Below are 21,466 nucleotides of genomic sequence, written 5' to 3'. Positions count from 1 at the left end.
TTCCGCCCTGATGATTTGGTGAGGGCTGTCGTACCATCGACATCCAGGACACAGAGGATCCTCTGCGTTATTCTTGTTCAAAAGAAAAGAAAAAATAGTGTTTATTTTCAATCCTCTCGGCAGTTAAATGATGTGTTGGTTGAGGCACCTGACGGCACAGATCTTTTATCCATTTTCAGTTCAAGGTAAGTAAAAGTGGGAATCTTCAACTAAAGTGGATTTCCCTATCGCTAGGTTGTCAAAGACCACAACTAATCCTATTCTGAATGTGGCCTTGCTGAATTACTGTTCAGACAGAAAATACAAAGCAATTTTAAATTGATTCTTGCTGTTGATGCCGCTCTTAAATCCATTCTGGCTTCAGTCTGGCTTAATAAAGCTGTCATTAAATGTGCTGAGCAGTTTTCTGATGGTCTTCCCAAACCCAGGGCAGCTCTGATGACCTTAGAGAATCATGTAAGGGAAGCATCTGAATATTTAGGCGAGGCAGCCTTGGATGCTGGTCTAATGTGAGCTAGTATCTTTGCTTTAGTTGTGGCAGCTAGGCGGACTCTTTGGCTCAAAATATGGGAGACTGATCCAGAATCCAAAAGAAATCTGCATTCACTTCTGTGTTCAAGTGACATGTTCTTCAGTCCTGAGTTGGAAAAATTACCAACCAGGCCACGTGGGGAAGGAGCTCTTTCCTCCACATTAATGCACCTAAACCTAAGGTGAATAGGTTTCAGTCCTTTCAACCTTCAGGGAGAACAAAAGAGGCTTATCCTAGAGGACAGTTCTCAGATCCCCATAGAGGACAGCAAATGGGAAGACAGGACTAGTCTACTAAGAGACCAACCGTGAAACAATCTGAGAAGCAGTCATCATTAGCACCCTTTGCCCACTAGGCTGGTGGGTGCTGTTCTGTTTATGGATCAGTAGTTCAAGACCACTCGGGATTCCTGTTTCGTTCAAGATGGAGTTACTGTGGTCTGTGATAAACAGCATGGAGGAAAAGGAGATTCTCATATGCATGGACATCAAGGACACTTAATAACAAGTACCGGTCTGGGAGGGACCCCGGTGTCTCCTCACATTTGTCCGATCTCGGCATTACCACTTCCGGGCCTTTCCCTTTGGCTTAGCAACCACACCAAGAATTTTTACAAAAATTATAGTGGCAATGCCAGCTCTGTTGAGAATCAGAGGAATAAATATCATTGCATATTTGGATGACTTTCTTATCAAAGCAGTTTATTTTGCAGTTCTCCAGGATCACACTGCAATGATGATTCGGATTTTAGAATTCCATGGGTGGCTCTTAAATTAACAAAAAACCAGTCTGGCTCCGGTCTAGTGAATGATTTTCCTAGGGCTTCTATATGGCACTGTTCAGCAAAGCGTATAGTAGTACTTGGCAGAGGGCAAGAAACTATTAAGATTTCTGTTCACTGACGGACTGCTCTCGATTTGACTGGACATGAGATTCTTGGGAAAAATGGTGTCAACATTCAGGGCAGTTCATTTCCATTAGTGCCACTCATGGAAGTTTCAAATAGAACTACTGACTCTCATCTGGCCAGGTCATAAAGTTTCCTCAAAGAAGCGTTTAGCTCTTCTTTGTTGGCTCAGCAAGGTCATCCTCTTCAGGAGTCAACTGTTCCTGATCTTTTGTACAGTTGTCACAATAAAGCGGTTGACTCTTAGGAAGGTTATTGCCTCTCTTCTTTCTTCAGGGGTGATCATCCCCGTCTCAGAGCTAGATAGCCAGTGTCCGTACATAACTATCATAGGGTTTGGAAGACTTATGTGGTTTGGTGCAAACGCAGAGGTTTTCACACTTCTTCCTGTAGGCTTTTGTGGCTCATTTCTTTTCTCCAAGACGGACTGGATAGTGTACTGAAACTTTTTGCCATTAAAGTTAAGATTTCGGCCTTGTACATGTATTTCCAGAGGAAAATAGGCTCAGGTCCCAGAGATCCAGAATTTTTTACAAGGGGTTTTTGCATATCTAACCTCCCTTATGTCCCTCCCATGGCCCCATGGGATCTTAATTGGGTTCTGTCAGCTCTTCAACTTTTTCCGTTTGAGCTTTTGGAGCCATCATTCACAACAGGGTCTAGTTCTTCAGATGACCAGGATCAACATTGACGTGGTCAGAGGTCTGAGACAGGACCTCAGGAGTTTGTAAGTCTGATTCCCTGCTAGTTCTCTGCGATGCACATTAGTGTGGTTGGCCAGAGTTTAAGCAGAACATAGCCAGGTTGATCAGGTACGCCATCCAACAGGCCTATTCTAATTCCGGTGAGCCTTTTTCTCACTCCACTAGGTCGGTGGGTGGCTCTTGTGTCATGGGGCTTTGGTGAAACGGCTATGTTCAGACGTTCTCCATAATTTACTGATTTCATGTTTGTGCGTTCAGAGATGCTAGCTTTGAATGATGAGTTTTCCGTTCTGCTGTGTGTGTGTGTGTGTGTGTGTGTGTGTATCCTTCCATAGGGTCAGCTTTGGAACGTCCCCAATGTAACAATATGCCACAGATAGGGTATATGAAGAAAGAGGATTTTTGTACTTGCCGTTAAATCCATCTCTCCTAATTTTTCTGGGGGACACTACGCTCCCACTCTTTATGCTCAGTGTTTAGTTTAGTATGTTGTTTGAACTGTATATTTGGTTATTTTTCTTGTAAGTTGTAAACTGAGGAATACTGGGGGAGGGGCTTCAGTCTTCAAAAGAGGTAACTCTTAAGTGCCCAGCTCCTGCACCCTCACAACAACCCCATGTAGCAGTGTCCCCCAGATGGATTAGGACAGGGTTTTCGCAAATCCAGTCCTCATGGCCCTCTAACAGTGCAAGTTTTCCATATCTCCTTGCTGAAGCACAGGTGTATTTATTACTCACTGTCTCTGCCATCATATGTTTGCCCATGGTGCCTCCTTGTCTATGAAGGCCACCACCATCCAATTATTTAAAAAGGTCTTTATATGTTTGAGTTGCAATTAAGACATAAAGTGTTTTATTGCACGCCACACTGCTCTTGCTTCCAGAATGTTTGCTCATCATCTTATTTCCTTTTGATTCCATACAATCTGTATTACTTCTCTGTTCAGATGAGCTCCCCACAGCCCTGATTTTCCGTGGGACTGCGGTGGTATAGAAGGGACGAATTTCAGACTTTAGAGCAAATTTAAAAGGCCCAAACTCCAGGGTAGGAAAGTATAGAAATGCAATTTTTTACCTTTTTATATCCTTATCCTGCATGATTAAAATCCGATTAGATTGGATTAGATCTGGCAGATGACAACTTTTATATGACCTGAAGTTGTGTTGTTTATTTCAGTTGTGTTGGCATATCAATTAAAGGTCTGGCCTTTCGTCTTTTGGACTAAACTGGGATCATCACGTGAGACTAGAATTAGGCTGCTATTAGTCAAGTTAAAATTGCTTTCTCTCACGTTGCGCTGGGGAAACACAGTACAAGGTATATATGTAGAGCGCAGCGGACTCCTTGTGGCACCGTATAAATAAAAGATATAAAAACAGAAAAAAAAACAGATATATAAATAGAAATAAAAACGGCTCATCCTACAAGATGTAGGACGCTAATAGTTCAAGCACTTTTTTAATTTTATTATTTTATTTTTTTTATAAACACGGGTTATTTATCACACTTTTACTACCATTAAAAAGATCATTGTAGGGCATTCCCAATGTGTTAACCTCCAGTAAATGCAAAAAATAGAGCAAGGTGTGTTCTGAACAAAACATTAATGCACTGTGAGCATGCCAATGTATATGGTGTGACCAGATAATAATAGTTTCCAGTGTCACACTCATTTTACTAGCTTTACAAATGCTAAATAAATACTCCAGTGGTTATGAGCACTTATACCTCTGCAGCATGCTACACAGTAACAACTAGAAACATTTGCTGTTGGTGCCAGTTAAACATGACTGGTTGGTACTACTCTCTTGCTGTGTCCTTGTATGTAAAGGGGGAGATGCTCTGCACAGGGATTAGAAGAAAACATCCACATGCAATGTATGTCAAGATATAAATCTATAGCGTGTAGCTTGTGGGGGTGCTGGTCCTGTTATATTTGGACAGAACGAATAATGAACAGAGGTTCATGTTAGAAGGACAAATTAGCACTCCTTATGTTAATTAAAATATAACTTTTAATGATTATTGTTTAATAATGACATCCTCCCGGAAAACAAGGTGAAATATATTAAAATAACTTACAAATACACACATACACACGTGTGATAAAAACAAAAACACCAACTGATAGGGATCTATTATATAAGGAAATAGTCTGGTGGATACAAAGAGTATCTTCTATAAAACCTTTTTTAGCAAACCATTTACTGGTAAGTGGTGGTTGGTAAGAAGACAAAAATGATATGAAGAATAATTGAGAACCGTGTCTCTTATTGTGTTGGTGTTACAAGCCTTCTAGTCACCACTGTAACAAATGTAGCAGGCAGATAACGGAGTAAGGTACTGGATCTTAGTGTTTTTGTTTTTATCACACGTGTGTATGTGTGTATTTGTAAGTTATTTTAATATATTTCACCTTGTTTTCCGGGAGGATGTCATTATTAAACAATAATCATTAAAAGTTATATTTTAATTAACATAAGGAGTGCTAATTTGTCCTTCTAACATGAACCTCTGTTCATTATTCGTTCTGTGTCCTTGTATGACAAGTCATCAGATCCACAGGGCAAGACCTTTTTGTGTTTTTACTGCTGTTGCTCACCAGCTACATTTGAGTATTGCTTCACAAAGATAGTTACAATGTGTGCTAAGTTTTACAAAAATGCAGATAAGAGTATGCATTGAGCGGACTGTAATATATGAATTCTGTCTGTCCCTTGTTTGCAGCTCAGACAGCCAGCAGGCACAGTCCAAGAAGCAAGTGGCAAAGAAAAGTACTTCATTCCGCCCTGGATCTGTGGGTTCCGGCCAGTCATCGCCAACACCCAGCGAGCAGCCACCTGGTTTACGTCCTATACTGCCAAACCAGCCGAACCAGACTCTCCAGCCTATTCAAACTATTCAAGGGATCCAGAGCATACAGACTATTCAGACAATACACACCATTCAACCCAATTTTAGTATTCAAGCCATACAAGTAACACAACCAAATAGGTGAGTCTCTGCTGTCTACAATGGCTGGTATGGACATTACCCAGAGCCAAATCATTGATTATTGAAATAATCCCTTCTGGAGAGAGGAGAGATATTCATAATAGAGGGGTTACATATAACGCTGATGTTAAAGTGCATGTCCGCTCTCAATTAACTTTACATCCCCCACCCCTCCCATCAAAATAGTTTATTCCTCTGAATGCCCCTCAGTCTTCCAGCTAAGACATTTCTACCGACCCCACCTGCAGTATAAGGGTCCATTTTGTGGGTTCAACTAAAAGTTCTTCATAGCAGCCCAACACTAGGTATAGGGAGGCTGAGGGAGCAATCCCTATGTACTGGACCCTGGTGGGAGGTGATTTCCCTGATGTGGCTTCCCAGTTAGACAAGCTTAACAGAAGGGACACAGTGGGCATCAACTCCTTCTCCTCCCTGTCTCCCCTCTCGGCTGCATAGTGATGAGGTTATTGGGGTGCTGTTTTCTGTGGACTTTTCTCTATCATCTGTTTTTTTGCACCACCACATACTCCTGGATTGTGCAACTGTTTCTGTCCTCTCTTTTTTTTTTTCTATGTCTGTGAAGGGATGTGTGTCCAGGGCCAAGCATGGAGGTGGGAAAGAATTTTGCTTGCAGCAGATGTCACTTCAAATTGTCTTGCACCCAGTCTGGGCAGGATGCCCTGTGCACAGTATGTGAGGTGGAAGACCATCGGTTGCGTTCTCCTGTCGCAGGTCCTAAGGAGTAGGAACAATTCCTGCTCTGCCCCTCCCGTGGCACCTCCCCTGATCCTCTCTCTCTGGGCACTTCAGCTTACATGATGAGGTGGCTTGAGTTCAGGGCTCAGTGTTAAGGTATCTTCATGCTTGGAAAGGATTCTGACACCTACAGACTATGAAATCTTCAGCTTCCCGTGGGTTCTGCTGTCTCTGGAATAGTCTGATTATCAATTTCGTCCACAGGAGAAAAGGGAATTGGCGGAAGGCTCTTATCTTGAGGTTTCCTTGTGTCCTGAGGATTCATTTAGAAAACGGAGTGTATGATTTAGTGTTTACCGTTAGATAGAAACTAGAGATTAAAGACAGATAGGAATCGGAGATTCCAGTCAGTTAAGTGTTCAGAAGTAAAAAAAAATCAGATTGTTTCTTTTCCCTCATCCACTCCGTTGAAGGACCTACTTAGCGAGGTGTGGGGTACACCTGACCATAGATTTCAGGTGTTGCACAGATTGGAGTTTCTCTATGCTCTCCCCAACGTGGATTTTAGAAAATTGGGATCCCCTCTCAGGGTGTATGCTCCCGTAACTCATCTGTCCAAAACCCCCACTGTTCCTGTTTGAAACACTGTTACATTATTGGATAGCATGGATGGGAAAATTGGATCCACCCTTTATACCGTTTACTCAGTGGATGGGGCCTCTCTTCAGTTTCAGGCTTAGCAGTTATGCCATGACGTGCCCTGTGGCTTCGGACCTGGAAAGCGTATGCAAAGTCTAAGCGTTCCCTGGAGTCTTTTCCATACTCTGGAGAGGTCCTGTTCAGTCTCAAGCTGAATGAAATAATTTATCAGGTAACATGAGAGTTCTTTTCTCCCTTGGGTTGTAGGGCCAAACACTTCAACCAGGTTTGTCTGTTCGCTACCTGGGACTGGACATTAGTGACAACCGATGTCAGTCTTTGAAGATGTGGGGCTGTTGTACTGCAGCACAGGTTCCAGTGTCTTTGAACTCTGGAGGAGTCTAAGTTTCCAATAAATGTGCTGGTACTCAGGACAGCAGTTCTTCTGAGAAAGGGTCATATCCTTTAAATAAATTTATACCATAAGTTACTTATAAGTGATCCAGTCACAACTTTAAATAATATTAAGGACCAAATTGAGCTCCCATGTAAGTTTGTACATCAAGTAAAGTAGCCAAACTAAGTTGGAAGAAAATAGAAAGCGCCGAAACCTAAACCTTTAGTGAGCTGAGCCTAAGCCCTGCATCCAAACCCTCTTGAAGAAAAGCCAAGAATTGAGACAATCTGAAAGACTTAGGGCTAGATTTACTAAACTGCGGGTTTGAAAAAGTGGAGATGTTGGCTATAGCAACCAATCAGATTCTAGCTGTCATTTATTAAGCGCATTCTACAAAATGACAGATAGAATCTGATTGGTTGCTATAGGCAACATCTCCACTTTTTCAAACCCGCAGTTTAGTAAATCTACCCCTTAGGGTTAAATGATTTTCGCTTACACCATTTTGCATAGATCTTCCACACACTATGATGCATCTTAGCCGAAACTGGTTTTCTAGCCCTCATAAGGTTCTCCACTACTCTAGAAGAGAGCCCCTTAGATCTCCAGAGTCTGGCCTCAACAGCCACGCCATTAAAGCCAACCGAGGTAGGTCCGGATGATGGAAGAGTCCATGCCTGAGAAGGTCTGAGAGGAAGAGCACATCCTGGACCCTCCGCCAGCAGTAAGATGTTGGCGAACCAACCTTCTGGGGCAATTCGGTGCCACCAGGATTGCTGGACGATCTCTCATCCTTACTCACCTGAGACCTGTGGAATCATTGGAATTGGCGGAAAGAGATATCCCAACTGGAAATCCCAGCGCATGGACATTACATTCAACGCAAGCACCAGAGGATCCCTGGTTCTTTCACAGAATCTTGGAACCTTGTGAATGTGTCTTGACGCCATCAGATCCAGTTATGAAAGGCCCCACCTTTGGACCAATTCCTGAAAACCCTGAGGGTGCAGGGACCATTCTCCTGGGCGGGTTGCAATGCCTGCTGAGGTAATCTGCTTCCCAGTTGTCCACTCCGGGATTGAAAGAAGCAGAGATTGCTGGGGCAAAGGCCCAAGATAGAATCGGCTCAGTCGCCTGCATGGCCCCTGAACTTCTTGTTCCTCCCTGACAATTTATATATGCCACTGCTGTTGCCTTGTCGGATTGGAGACGGACTGGTTTTCCTTGAAGAAGGGATTGTGTTCCCTGGAGAGCTAACATCATGGCTCTCAACTCTAGAATGTTGATCGGCAGGAGGGCTTCCCTGTCTGTCCAAAATCCCTAAAGCCGGAGATGTAAAACAACCGCTCCCCAGACTGGCATCCATTGTTACTAGAATCCAGCTTCACAGGGCAATCTGTCAATCATTAGATACTCCTGCACAAGCCACCAATCCAGAGAGACTTTCTGGATAGTCTGATCCACTGGGTTTCCAGATGGAGAGGGGATCCACCACTTTGACTTGAAAAACACGTGAGGGGAAACAACAGAAGGGAAGGGTCTCGAATGTTGACACCATCAGACCCAGGACCCTCGTGCCCACATGCATGGAAGGACATGGGTGATCCAGAAGCAAGCGAACAGAGGTTTGGATCAAACCTTCGGTTCTGGAGAAAAATCCTTCTGAAGGGTTGTGTCCATCAAAGCCTAGAAAAATCATCATTTGTGAGGGATCCAATTGGGATTTTGGATAATTGATTATCCAACCGTGCTGTTTCAGAAACCGAATAGTCAGATGCTGGGACAGGAGAGGTCCCGAAGTGGCCTTGATGAGTAAGTTGTACAGGTACAGACTATATTTACCCCCTGGGCATGCAAACCTGCCACCATTGCTGCCATATTTTTTGTGAATACCCTTGGTGCAGTGGCATGACCGAAGGGGAGCACTCGAAACTGAAAATTGGAGCTGTCCATCGTGAAGTGAAGGAGAGATTGGTTTGCTCCCAAACAGGCACATGAAGGTAAGCGTCCCATATGTCTATAGACACCAGAAATTGCTTTGGTTCTAACCCATTGATCACTGAGCTGACTGATTTCATGTGGAATTTGTCCACTCGTAGATGTTGATTGAGGCCCTTGAGGTTCAGTATCAGCCGAAATGAACTGTCCTGTTTGGCCACCAAAAATAGGTTTGAATAGAACCTCCGGTCTTTCTGAGCTTCCGGGACTCTGCAAATACCACAGCCGAAAGAAGAGAAACGACCGACTGAAGCATTGCACGTCTTTTGACTAAGTCGCGAGGTAAAGGGGTTTGAAGGAACCGCTGAGGATCGGGTCCCATAATGTCTACAATGTAACCTCTGGAAATGATTCCCAAGATCCAAATACCTCTGTTGGACTGATCTCTGAACAACTATAGGCGAGCCCGCACCCCGCAGCCGCGAGGAGAGGGAGAGACCCATCATGCGGGAGTCTCTTCTGAAGTCTTGGAGATGGGATGTTTCTTGGAAAAGGAACCTCTGGCTTTCTGAGACTGACCCCTAGTTGCAAGCGGCCTGCCTCTAATGGAGGACTGGCCCCTAGAGCTTCCATGAAAGCACTGCCGAAAGGACCCAAACCTCAGAATCCTAGGTTTAGGAGGGTTCACAGGCAGGAAGGTACTCTTGCCTCTAGTCTTCTGACTGATCATATTATGCAGTATAAGACCAAAAAGCACTGATCCGGAGAAGGGTAAGGCTTCTAAAGATTTTTTAGATTCACCATCAGCATCCCAGGAACGAAGCCAAAGTATTCTCCTAGTCATCACTGCAGACATGGATACAGAAGAGGAAATTGAAGTCACATCCTGAGCTGCCTCCTAAAGATAACCAGAAGCCTCCTTAAGGTGAAGAGCCAAAGGGAGTAATTTGGAATTCTGTAATCCCACTGCTAATTGTTCTTCCCAAGATTCCATAGCTCTGGTCACCCAAGCGGACTAAAACAAAGGTTTAAAACCTGTGCCGCACTGCAAGGTAAATGCTCTTCCGAAACCCTTCTATTTTGCGATCCGATGGGTCCTGAAGAACCCCCGAGCTAGGAACCTTATAAAATAATAAAATCTAAATAAGCAGCAGTACTGAAATAGCCCAGGTCCTTGGGCACTTAAGCAAAACTGAGGTCCTAGGGGGTGCAGAGGGGAGAAGTCAGCAGCAGGTTTAGTGGATGAAAGAGAAAAAGTAAAGAGAAGAGGGTGTCTTGGTGATCCTCATAGCACCAGACTGGCCCAAAAGGTTTTGGTGCACTGACATCCTAAGCAGTACTGAGGGCATGGTATGCCGTCTGCCTCTAAGACCAGACCTGTTAAGTTAGGGACCCTTTTTGCACCAGAGTTTCCTTGTATGGCTTTAAAAAGGTGTGGCTGTTTATGCCATGATTCTTAGAGTGAAATTTTTTTCTGACAGTGTGGTCCTCACCATGCTAAAGGCTCAGAAGCCTGTGTTAGCCAGGGATTACCACAGGGTTTGGACGATTTACATCTCCTGGTGTGAATTGAAGTGGTTTTCTTCCTCTTCTTTCTGGTTAGACAGGTTAATGCTGTTCCTGCAGGACTGTGTAGACGGGGGCTTAAAACTCAGCACCTTGAAAGTTCAAGTCTCAGACCTCCCTGTTTTCTTTCAGAGAAAACTGGTTCTTTTGCGTGAAGTGCAGACCCTCTTGCAGTATGTAATACATGTTCAGTCTCCCTAACACCCCCCCCCCCTTCCCATTGCTCTATGTTTTTTCAATTTGGTGCTGACCGCATTGCAATACCCCCTTTTCAAACTAATGGATTCGGTAGAGTTAAAATTCCTTACCTGTAAGACTTCTTTTGTGTTGACTATCTTCACAGCTTGGAGAGTTTCGGAGCCGGTGGCTCTGTGTTGTGTAGGTCTCTCTTTCTCATCTTCCATGAGACAAGGCTGTACTTAAGACCAAACCTTCTTTTCAGACCAAGGTAGTCTCCCAAGTTCCATCTGAATCAAGATATTGTGATTCCAGCCTTAGACCTGGATGGGTCTTCAGAGGAAGAGGGCTGTCTTCACTCTCTGGACCTGGTTAGGACTTCAGAAACAGGTAATTATGTAGGACGGACTACCTGTTCGCATTTTACGGTGTTCACAAGAGTGACTGGCCAGCTAGGTGGCCAGTTTCTAGGTCTAAGTAATCCGGCTAGACCATTGCTAGGAGGATTACTTTGGTTATTCATTAGGCTTACATTGGAGAAGGTCAGCCTGTCCCTGGAAATGTGAGTAAACATTCCACTCGATTGGTGGGTGTTTCTCGATGGTGCTGGATTTCCGCTGAGCAAGTGTGCCTGGTTTTAGGTGCAAACTTTCAGAAAGTTCTATAGATTGAATAGTTTACATCTTCAGATGTCCGTTTTAGACTTAAGGTGGTGCGCTCTGCGACTTCTGAGTGTACCCCCCTTTAGTGACATCTGTGGGTTAACCCTGGTGTTCCAGTGTCCCCATGGACTAATGAGTAAATGGGACACTGGATGCCCTCCCTTTTACACTATTTGTTCTGGTTCTTTGTCTTTTTACTGTTATCCTTGTTAGGATTCTTGAATAGCCCTGTTGTCCTTTGGGGCTTTGTTAGAAAAATATTGAAGTTCCAGAGGCAGCCAATAGTGTATATAGGCTGAGAAGCTTGAGGTTTTGCTGGTAAATTTAAAGTGCCCAAGCTTATATTACTCAGTGTTCAAGCGTCCCTCACTGGATAAATAGATAGGTATAGAGATAGGTATAGATAGGTATAGATATGAGAGAGGGGGGTGGACAAAAAAAATCAAGTTGATTCTTATTCTCCCTTTCTGTGGCTGGGGTGTTCTTAACATCTTACAATATAACATTAGTAATCATTTACATGACTCCTAATTTGCTTTTCTGTACAGGTTTGTGACTACTGCTCAACAGCTGCAGCTCATTCCTCCTAATCAGATGCCGGTTGAGAATAGTTACAAGGCCCCTATGGAGAAGCTCTTCTACCTACCTCACATCTGTAGCCGCTCCTGTTTGTCCTGTATCCATTCTGTTTCACACCGGGGCAAAAACCCTCTGCTGGTTCCTCTACTTTACGACTTCAGGCGTATGACGGCGCGGAGGCGTGTGAACCGCAAGATGGGATTCCACGTCATCTATAAGACTCCGTGTGGACTCAGCCTGCGCAGCATGCCGGAGATGGAACGTTTCCTCTTTGAGACAAAATGTGACATGTTGTTTTTAGAGATGTTTTGCTTAGACCCCTATGTGCTTGTTGACCGAAAATTTCAGCCACAGAAACCTTTTTACTACATCCCAGATATTACATACGGCAAGGAGGATGTACAGCTCTCCTGCGTGAATGAGATAGACAGGACACCTCCTCCACAAGTGGATTACAGCAAGGAGAGAGTTCCAGGCAGAGGGGTTTTTATTAACACCGACTTGGACTTCTTGGTTGGATGTGACTGCACTGATGGATGTCGAGACAGGTAAGAGCCAGTGATTACATATTGAGCATTTTAAGTCTTGAAGAAGCTTGTTCCACATGGGTCTCTCCAGCTCTTGTTGAAAGTACATCTTCCAGAATGCATTTGCCCTTCTTTTAAAAAGGTCAACAATCTAACCAACTGGAATTCTGTCATTCAGGAGCATGTCAAGAAGCATAGGTTATGGATCATCTTTGGTTGATAACATGACCTAATAATGTGGATAGAGCTGTCTGCTCCCCCTCCCCCCAATCTTAAAGAGCAGATAAACACTTGGGGGAGAGAGAGGGAAAGCCAACAATTGAAAAGCTATCTTATAACAGCAGATTAGCAGAGCAGTTATAAGACATATTTCTTATAAGCCTGACTGATACATAATCGTTTATCAGCTTAGTCCATAATTTGGTGGTGGACAGGCTAGGGTCCCTTCATTTTGAAAGCAGTGACCTTTCTATAATAATAACAATAGGAGATGTATCGGGGTGTTCTGAGCTTTGGTAGGGACTGTATCATCCACTAGACCTAATTCCAACATGTGACCAATAAGTGTGGTGACTAGGGTAAGCCCACATGTGGAAAAAGGTGCCTTGGTGCGAGCATTGCATGAATTATCAGTCTTTATATAGCGCCATCATATTACACAGTGCTGTGCAGAGATTGCTTAATCATTCATATCAGTCCCTGCCCCAGCGGTTGTTAATCCACTGTCCTGCCCTTTTTCCGATGCTCTGAATCTGAGGGACTCATAGCATTGAGTGTATGAGGAGGGGGGGTGCAGTGAGTCAGCAGTACCGTACAGTCCTATGACAGTGAGACATCTCACTGTTAATCTTTAATTAATTCACTGGTAATTAATTTGTGTGCTGGTGTACATGTTTTCATGGTCATATTCATAGAAGAAGTAGGCCCTGCCACCACCCATTGGCCTTTTTCTAAATGAGTAAGTGCTTCAATGAATCCAGAATCTCTACTTCAAAAGTGATCGTGGACTTCTTTTAAAGCTGCCAGTGGGCCGAAACTATTTGTGCTGCAATGATGTTGTTTTCTCTCATCACCTTGGACGTATGACATGTGCCATATATTGCATTACTGGCAATGTTTCACAGGGGAAGCTTCAAGCTGTCCTAAAAACCATGTCTGAGTGTAAACCACCCCATCCAACCCAGTCTCAATGTGGGAGTCCCTTGTCCCTTTCCAAGTGGACACTTCAGCTGCATAGGGTGAGGAGGAGATGGTTTCCCCTCTGTTTTCAGACATGACCACAGTGCATAGGCTTCTCAGGAGTTACAGAATGTTGTATGGTCGGCCCCCAGATTATAGCTACTAGGAAAGCAAGATACAAGAGGGGCAGGCTGGGCATAAGTATCCAGGGTGTGTGTTTTGAATTCTCCCACCTGAACAGTTGAGGACCTATTAAGTTGAAGTGTCCTTCAAGCACCCCTCGAACAAGGGAATGGAAGGGTTTTTGGAGAGTCTCCTTCTCCTCACCCCACAACAAGACCATCCTTCGTCACCACCTTGTTGGCAAAGGCAAGTGGATGGAACCGCTCAGTTGAATTACAAAACAGCATTTCCAGGTCAGAACTAATGCAGTGGATCTACATCATGGACGCCTTATCCTATGTAATGGAAGCAGCCTAGGATCTCCCAAGGCTCGGGAATTGATCCAGCTACAAAGTGGTGGTGCGCATAATTCACTATCTTAAATCCTGGTTGGCAGACCATACACCCAAAATGCCTGCCCTTTCCTTTTCAGTAAAGTCTCTGTTCGAGATGCAACTGGAAGATCATCAATGACACCTCGGTAGGAAAGAGTAACTTACTTCTGCACAGTAGACCTATTTGATCCAGCTTTCACCATAGCAATTCCTTTTCTTCAGGAAATAATCCTGGAACCAAAACCAAGTACTAATTCCAAACCACCTAAAAAAAACATCTTGCTTATTGGTAGGAATATAATTGTACTGATAAAGTACAGTGGTGTTCAGTACAAATATCACGGTACCTTTGTGGAAATACTGTGCTTTGTTGAATGTACATATAAAGTAATGGCAGAAATAACAGAAGCAATGTATCAGGAAGTATTCAAATAATAAGCTTTATGGTACAGTAGTTATAGCATTAATATACAACAAGACATCTGTGCATGCAAGATATAAATCTGTATTAAACTGTCTTGCCTATCGGAAGAACAATAATTGTACTGATAGAAAATAGTGAGGTTAGGTGCACATATCACAGTACCATAGACAGTAAGCATGCAGGAATACTGTTCTAGGCTCAATGTACATATAAAGCAATCAGGGTAAATACAATAAGATATGACAGAATAACATCAGCAAGGTATCGGACAGTATATGATATACAGTGCTAGTACAGGTTTTGAATATTCTAGGCTTTAGTATCTTGAAAGCATTATGTACATCAATATTTGTCCCCAGAAGTGTCAAATCCCGAAAAATAAGCTAATCTCTGTAGGAATCATAAAACAGTCATCTGCTGGCATCCATGACTGTCCTTCACCGTGTATGTCTCCCACTTTTGTGACTGCATGGCCTCTCTTGTGTCAGCTCAGAGTAGATTTGCCAGGAACCATAAGTAATTGCATTATCCTCACTGATGGACATAAAACCACATGAATCGCTTGTTCCCCATGCTGTCAGAAGTTGTGGCGGCAGCTACTGCCACGGAGATCACCAGTGGAGGAACAGAGATGGCAACATCATTGGCAGTTGAACTCACTGGGTCCAGCAGCTGAACTGGCATTCCAGTATATCGTCAAACAACCCTGTACGTGATTTGATGCTTCTTCTTGGTTCTACTATGAAAAATCCCTTTGCCTTCACATTTTTATTTGTGAGAAGATTATTATATGGGAGTTAGGGCTCATAGCAGCCATCTCTAACCGCCATCCATATGCCACTGACTCAGTTTTGGTTAATTGGGGATCATGTCTCCTATTCTTTTGGAGGAGTGAATAAAGGATATGGTTTGCCCTTTTTGTGTTTCATTCAAGAGCAAAAGATTTTCCTTTACCTGTATTTACTCACTGAGGAGATTGTGGTGGCTAAGAGCATGCCCCACAGTGTTCATATTTAAACCTAACAGGCATGTTCAACGTTAGGAGCCAGCAATTTTGTTGTGAACAATTTGCAAGTTTTGCACGTACATGTTTTGGCCGGCTGGGAGGTTTCGCATCAGTTCCTCCTGTGCCCTGCTGATCACAGGACAGTGGCCTCTTGCCATTCACACAGCCCCAGCCTCCACTGTGCCTCCCACCATCACACCAGCCCCAGTTGTTGGATGAGAGGTATGTAAGTAAAACAGCAAAGCAGTCAACTAGGTAGTTATCTTGAGTTTCCTAATTTTGATTTCACTCAGTATACTTAATGGAGCATCATAACTGCCTACAAATCTTTTTTTTTTTTTTTTTTTTGGGCTTTTTACCTTATGTTGTTTTTGATTTCTATGTGTTTGAAATTGTCAATCTGCAATGTTTGACATTTGTGCGTATACAAAGATCTAATCGGTCCAGGATTAAGATATTTTAATACGATCTAAACCATTTTGTTGATTTGGGCAGCACGGTGGCTTAGTGGTTAGCATTTCTGCCTCACAGCACTGGGGTCATGAGTTTGATTCCCGACCATGGCCTTATCTGTGTGGAGTTTGTATGTCCTCCCTGTGTTTGCGTGGGTTTCCTCCGGGTGCTCCGGTTTCCTCCCACACTCCAAAAACATACAGGTAGGTTAATTGGCTGCTATCAAAATTGACACTAGTCTCTCCCTCTCTCTCTGTCTGTCTGTGTGTTAGTGTGTGTCTATATTAGGGAATTTAGACTGTGAGCTCCAATGGGGCAGGGACTGATGTGAATGAGTTCTCTGTACAGCGCTGCAGAATAAGTGGCGCTATATAAATAAATGATGATGATGATAATTTAATAGCCTATAATTTGATATACCACATGACTATGTTTGAGAAAGTTAACATTTACATTTCCCAAAAACCATATGTGTTAAAACTAAAAAAAATAAAGACCTGAAATAGGATGGTAGAGAGAGAGGTGTAGGTGTGCAAAATTAACAACATGACATTACAGGATTTAGAAACATGAGCTGGTAATACAGTAAAGTTGATTAGAGGATAACTTGATATGCAGTAAAATTAAATGGCATAGATGTAGACTGAAGAACAACATGATGGGATGTGGTGTATAGTAAAGCTAATCATAGAGAGCATAGCATCACAGAGTGTGGTAAGGGGAAGATGTGTGCATTAATGTAGGGTAGTGTCCAATATCGTAGAGTATCCTGGGGGTCCAGATGGCCATTCTACATTCCTTTGACCAGAGAGAGAGTGAGTGGTGTTTTACCTATCCTGGATTGTACTTTTCTCTATTAGTGACGTGTGCTCTCTGTTTGATTGTGCATTTCTCTATTAGTGATGTGCTCTCTGTTTGGCTCTGCAGAAAATGTTTTAAAGGGCCACAAAACCTAAAATACGAATTTCATTATATAAAAGAGCTACTGAGAACATTCACAAATTTTTATATGTAATATCCAAATATGATGATTGTTTTGGTTTTCAGGTCCAAATGTGCTTGTCACCAATTGACGATTGATGCCACTCGCTGCACACCTGGAGCACAAGTTAACACATCAGCAGGTTACACACACAAGCGGCTGGAGGAATGTCTTCCCACTGGGTAAGGATACACTATGATACTGACTGCTCCTGTCAGTCCGTGTGGGGCATATGTATGTAGGCAAGTTTGAGGGCACGCACATTTGTCCGATTCAAGCTCTGGGCATCTCTCGGGTACGTGTGTTTAGCCGTGTCACTTACACCATCGACAGGTGTAAGTGCCGACTGATAGTGATAACGATTGCGTATGCATGCCAGAATGTGTTTGTAATTAAGAGCAACTGTAAAAATGTGTTCATATACTGTAGGCATTACTAATAAATGTATTTCATGTTTTATTTGAAAAAAAAAACACTTTTTTTCCAATATTTTTTTATTAATGTTTATATTATTAAAAGGTATTTTTTAGAATTTAAATTTCAAGCAATTTTCAAGTTTAAAAAACACAAGTTGCGTTCACTTTGCGTTTCTTTATGAATCAGGCCCTATGTGTTTCTGTGGAAAAGGTGATATAAATCTAGACATTGGTCAGGCAGTATAGTGATTGAATATTTCTGTCTTCTATCACAGGGTATACGAATGCAACAAGAGATGTAAATGCAATATCAATATGTGTAATAATCGGCTAGTACAGCATGGTCTCCAAGTGCGTCTCCAGCTCTTCAAGACCCAGAACAAGGGGTGGGGGATTCGCTGTCTTGACGACATAGCAAAGGGCTCCTTTGTCTGTATATATGCAGGTAAGACTGATGCGCTCAGGATAGATCTGTGGAATGATCCTGTATTTATATTTTGTACCCATAAGTTAGTTTCCTTGTCTTTGAAGGGACACAAGCTCTATATGTTATTTTTATTTTATAGTTGTATAATGTAAATAGTAAGGGATGATTGTATAAAGCGATTATTTGTATAAGATTTTGTCTAGTTTCAATAGTGTTGCTAGTAAGAATGGGTACACACTACAGAAAATTTCCCCTGATGCGATATTAACAATTTTACCAATGACTGAAAGTCCCGATCAGCAGCCGATTCATGTGTACTCAAAATACATGCTTTACAAGATTTACCTTCAGATCCATGCTCTTCATCTCTCATAACCATCATGACTCTGCACACTCCATAGCGATCTATGGACACTGCTGGTCGTGACTGAGCACACACTTCAGAGTTTGACCGACATTGTTCCATCGATTTTAGAGATTGTTAGCTCGTTTATAAAATCAAATCAAACGATACAATGTGCCTTGAAATGATAAAACATGAACGTTGCAGTGTAGAGGGCATAGAAAATAACTGTTTTCTTTTCTCCGTCCCCCCAACTACTAGAAATTTGGAATGGATCCAGACTTAAGCCTGATAACATATTTGAGATCCCCAGACAGTACTGACTTTACTACGCTTTTCCAGATTCGGAGGTGGGGTAATGGGAGACTCATCCGAGTATTGATGCACCCATTGTACATTTGGCAAAGTCTACTGTTTTTCCATTGCCAATTGCGGCCAGTCTAAAAGATAGTACTGACAAAAAGTGTGAAGGGATTTTAAAATCAATTTATTTAGGGTCTAGGGCGACGGTTCCCAAACTGTGCGCCGTGGCTCCCTGGGGTGCCGCGGCGCTGTCACAGGGGTGCCGCGATCGCCCTAGAAAGAAAAAAGAAAAAGCGCTGGATCCTCCTCCTCACTGACTGCCGGGCGTGACGTCATCTTGTCCGGCAGCCTCAGTGAGGAGCAGCAGCAGAGAAGACTTCAGGGAAGAAGGTAAGTAAAGGAAGTGAAGGGGGCACTGAGAGACGCTGAAGGGGGCACTGAGAGACGCTGAAGGGGGCACTGAGAGACGCTGAAGGGGGGACAGAGAGGGGCTGAAGGGGGGACAGAGAGGGGCTGAAGGGAGAGGGATAGAGAGACACAGTTTGTGAGATGGCGAAGAGGGGGACACGGGGTGATATGATAAAGGGGCACAATGTGATGGTGAAGGGGTCTAATTACATCTTACGTCATTTTGACCCAACTACTTAAAAATTATTTTTGCTTAGGGGTGCCTTGGAAAAATTATGGTGACCCTAAGGGTGCCTCGAGCTGAGAAAGTTTGGGAACCACTGGTCTAGGGTGTCCCTGTGCCCGGCTATGGTGGCGGCTTGGGTTGTTCAGGCTGTTGAAAAATGGGCTACTGCTCTTCATGAAGGCATTCAGTCGGACATGGCATATTAAAGATACTGTAGAGTTCTTAGGGGATGCTGTTCTGTATGGGAGACGAGGCTTGTCGGAAAACCTCTTGGTCACAATGTGCTCCTAGCTGCCACTGCTAAGATCTTGGGAGGCAGATGCTGATTCCAAGAGAGCTTTGGAGTCCATAACATACAATTGAGCAGCTTTTTTATTTTTTTTGATCCACCCGTGAGCAAATTTATCGCACAGGCCACAGGTGGGTCTGGAGAGAGTTTCCTTCTTCCAGTGGCTGCATTTAAAGTAAAAGGGAAGTGTTTCCGCACCTTTCGGTTTGTCGGTTGCTCCAATGGTGCCTCTTCCAGAAACCAGGCATCTGTTGCAAGTAGTGGGGGCAAAGCGGTAGACAGCCTTGGACAGGACGTCATCCTGCAACAAAGCCAGCAGACAGACAGCTTGACTTTGTGCTTCCCTCGCGGGATGCTCTGGTGATGGGAGCGCGCCTACTGCTCTTTCAGGAGCGGTGGGTCTGTTCCACCACAGACACCTGGGTAAAAGGGATAGTGTCCAGGGGCTATGTTCTGGACCTAGTGGGGGCACTTCCACGGAATATTATGGTTACAACCCTACCCAGGGAGTCAGTCAGACGAGAGGCTCTCCATGGAGCAGTATAATCACTTCCAGATTCCGGAGTGGTTTTTCCGGTCCCGCTAGGACAGAGAGGTCAGGGTTTCTACTCATCTTTTTCTCATGCAAAATCAGGATCGGTCCTTCAGGTCTATTCTAAACCGGAAGACCCTCAATACCCACTTGTGGGTACCCAGTTTTCGTATGCAATTCATTCAGTCTGTGATAAATTCCATAAACACATGCGAGTACTTGGCCTCCTTGGATATCAAGGATGCTTATCTACACATACCGATATGGGCAGGTCACCAGAATCTTCTGCGGTTTGCGGTGGGTCAGGACCATTTTCAGTTCAGTACCCTCCCCTTCGGTCTGGCCACTGCAACCCAAGTATTCACAAAGGTGATGGCTGTAATGGCAGCTCAGTTGCGTCTACAAGGGGTGACCATTTTACCTTACCTGGACGATCTCCTGCTAAAAGCGGAGTCTGTATCTCATCTCCAGTCACATCTGCGCCTGACCAGGGACATCGTGCAGGCTCACGGATGGGTGATCTACTTAAAAAAATTTAGTCTGATACCTACCCAGCATATGGTGTTCCTGGGATTGTCAGAGTTTTTCTGCCACCAGACAAAGGTACAAAAGCTTCGGCGTCAAGTGAGAAACCCGCTGTCTCTCAAGAGCATCTTGGTAGTTCTGTGTATGAAGTTATGGGTCGCATGGTGTCCGCGTTCTACTCATTTCAGTTTGTTTGCTTCTATTCGCGCAAGTTCCAACAGGAAATCCTGGCAAAGCGGTCCAGATTGGATCCTCGTTTGGAAGTACAGGTATTCAGGTTGTCTGATAACACTACTGTCTCTCCTCATTGGGTGAGGAAGGACAACCTCATTTAACGGCGTCTCATCTCGGTTTGGAACTAGACCATCGTGACCACGGATCCTAGCCTGTTGGGCTGTGGTGCAGTAACTCTTCATCTCGGCTTACAGGGAACTTGGACGCCATGGAAAGCAAGGTTACCCATAAATATCCTCAAACTGAGGGCAGTATTCATCTTCCTACTTCAGGCACCTTCAAAATCAGAATCCAATCGGACAATGGTCCGGCGGAGGCATACATCAGTCATCAAGAAAGAACAAATAGTTCTCTTGTCATGAGAGAAGTATCAAAAATTGTGAAATGGACGATATTCATTCTGGGGGCGGAAAATTGGGAGGCTGACTACTTAAGTCTGTATGCCCTTCACCCAAGGGAATGGTCTCTCCATCCGGAGGTGTTCGTACAAGTAGTCCATCCATGGGGTCAGCCAGAGATAACAATGATGGCCCTCCGGCAAAACCGGAAGATTGAAAGTACTGTGCCAGGACAAGGGACCCTCAGGCGTTCTCAGTGGAAGCCATGACGGTTTACTGGAACTACAGCTTAGTGTACCTATTCCCTCCACTTCCGATGCTACCTCGGATCTAAAAAAAAGTAAGGTGTGAAAGAGTTCCAGTAATTCTGCTGGCGCCCGACTGGCCGAGAAGAGCGTGGTACACAGATCTTCTCGGTATGTCCGTGGATCCACCTTGGCGTCTTCCTCTCAAGGAGGATCTTCTTAGCTAAGGACCATTCTTCCATCAAGACCTAGCTTGCTTTGGCTTTGACGGCTTGGAGGTTGAATCTCTGATTTTAGGGAATAAAAGCTTCTTGGAGAGTG

General features: G+C 43.8%; 1 protein-coding gene across 7 annotated transcripts in view; it reads left to right on the top strand.

Annotated features, from left to right (window-relative positions):
- The window catches only part of LOC142108810 (histone-lysine N-methyltransferase SETDB1-like), a 93,318-nt gene that overhangs the window by 58,116 nt on the left and 13,736 nt on the right, over positions 1-21,466 (top strand). For all 7 annotated transcript variants that reach the window (XR_012680230.1, XM_075192693.1, XM_075192692.1 and 4 more), the window contains 4 exons: positions 4,871-5,137; positions 11,761-12,339; positions 16,925-17,041; positions 17,551-17,720. Coding sequence is in view for 6 of the 7 variants with exons in the window: in XM_075192693.1 (XP_075048794.1) it covers positions 4,871-5,137; positions 11,761-12,339; positions 16,925-17,041; positions 17,551-17,720 (1,133 nt within the window). In the remaining variant the exon portion in view is untranslated. The remainder of the gene's footprint in view (positions 1-4,870; positions 5,138-11,760; positions 12,340-16,924; positions 17,042-17,550; positions 17,721-21,466) is intronic.

This window comes from Mixophyes fleayi, chromosome 12, assembly GCF_038048845.1.
Source record: "Mixophyes fleayi isolate aMixFle1 chromosome 12, aMixFle1.hap1, whole genome shotgun sequence".
Taxonomy (NCBI): Eukaryota; Metazoa; Chordata; class Amphibia; order Anura; family Limnodynastidae; genus Mixophyes; species Mixophyes fleayi.
This window is presented reverse-complemented; position numbering and strand designations above follow the sequence as displayed.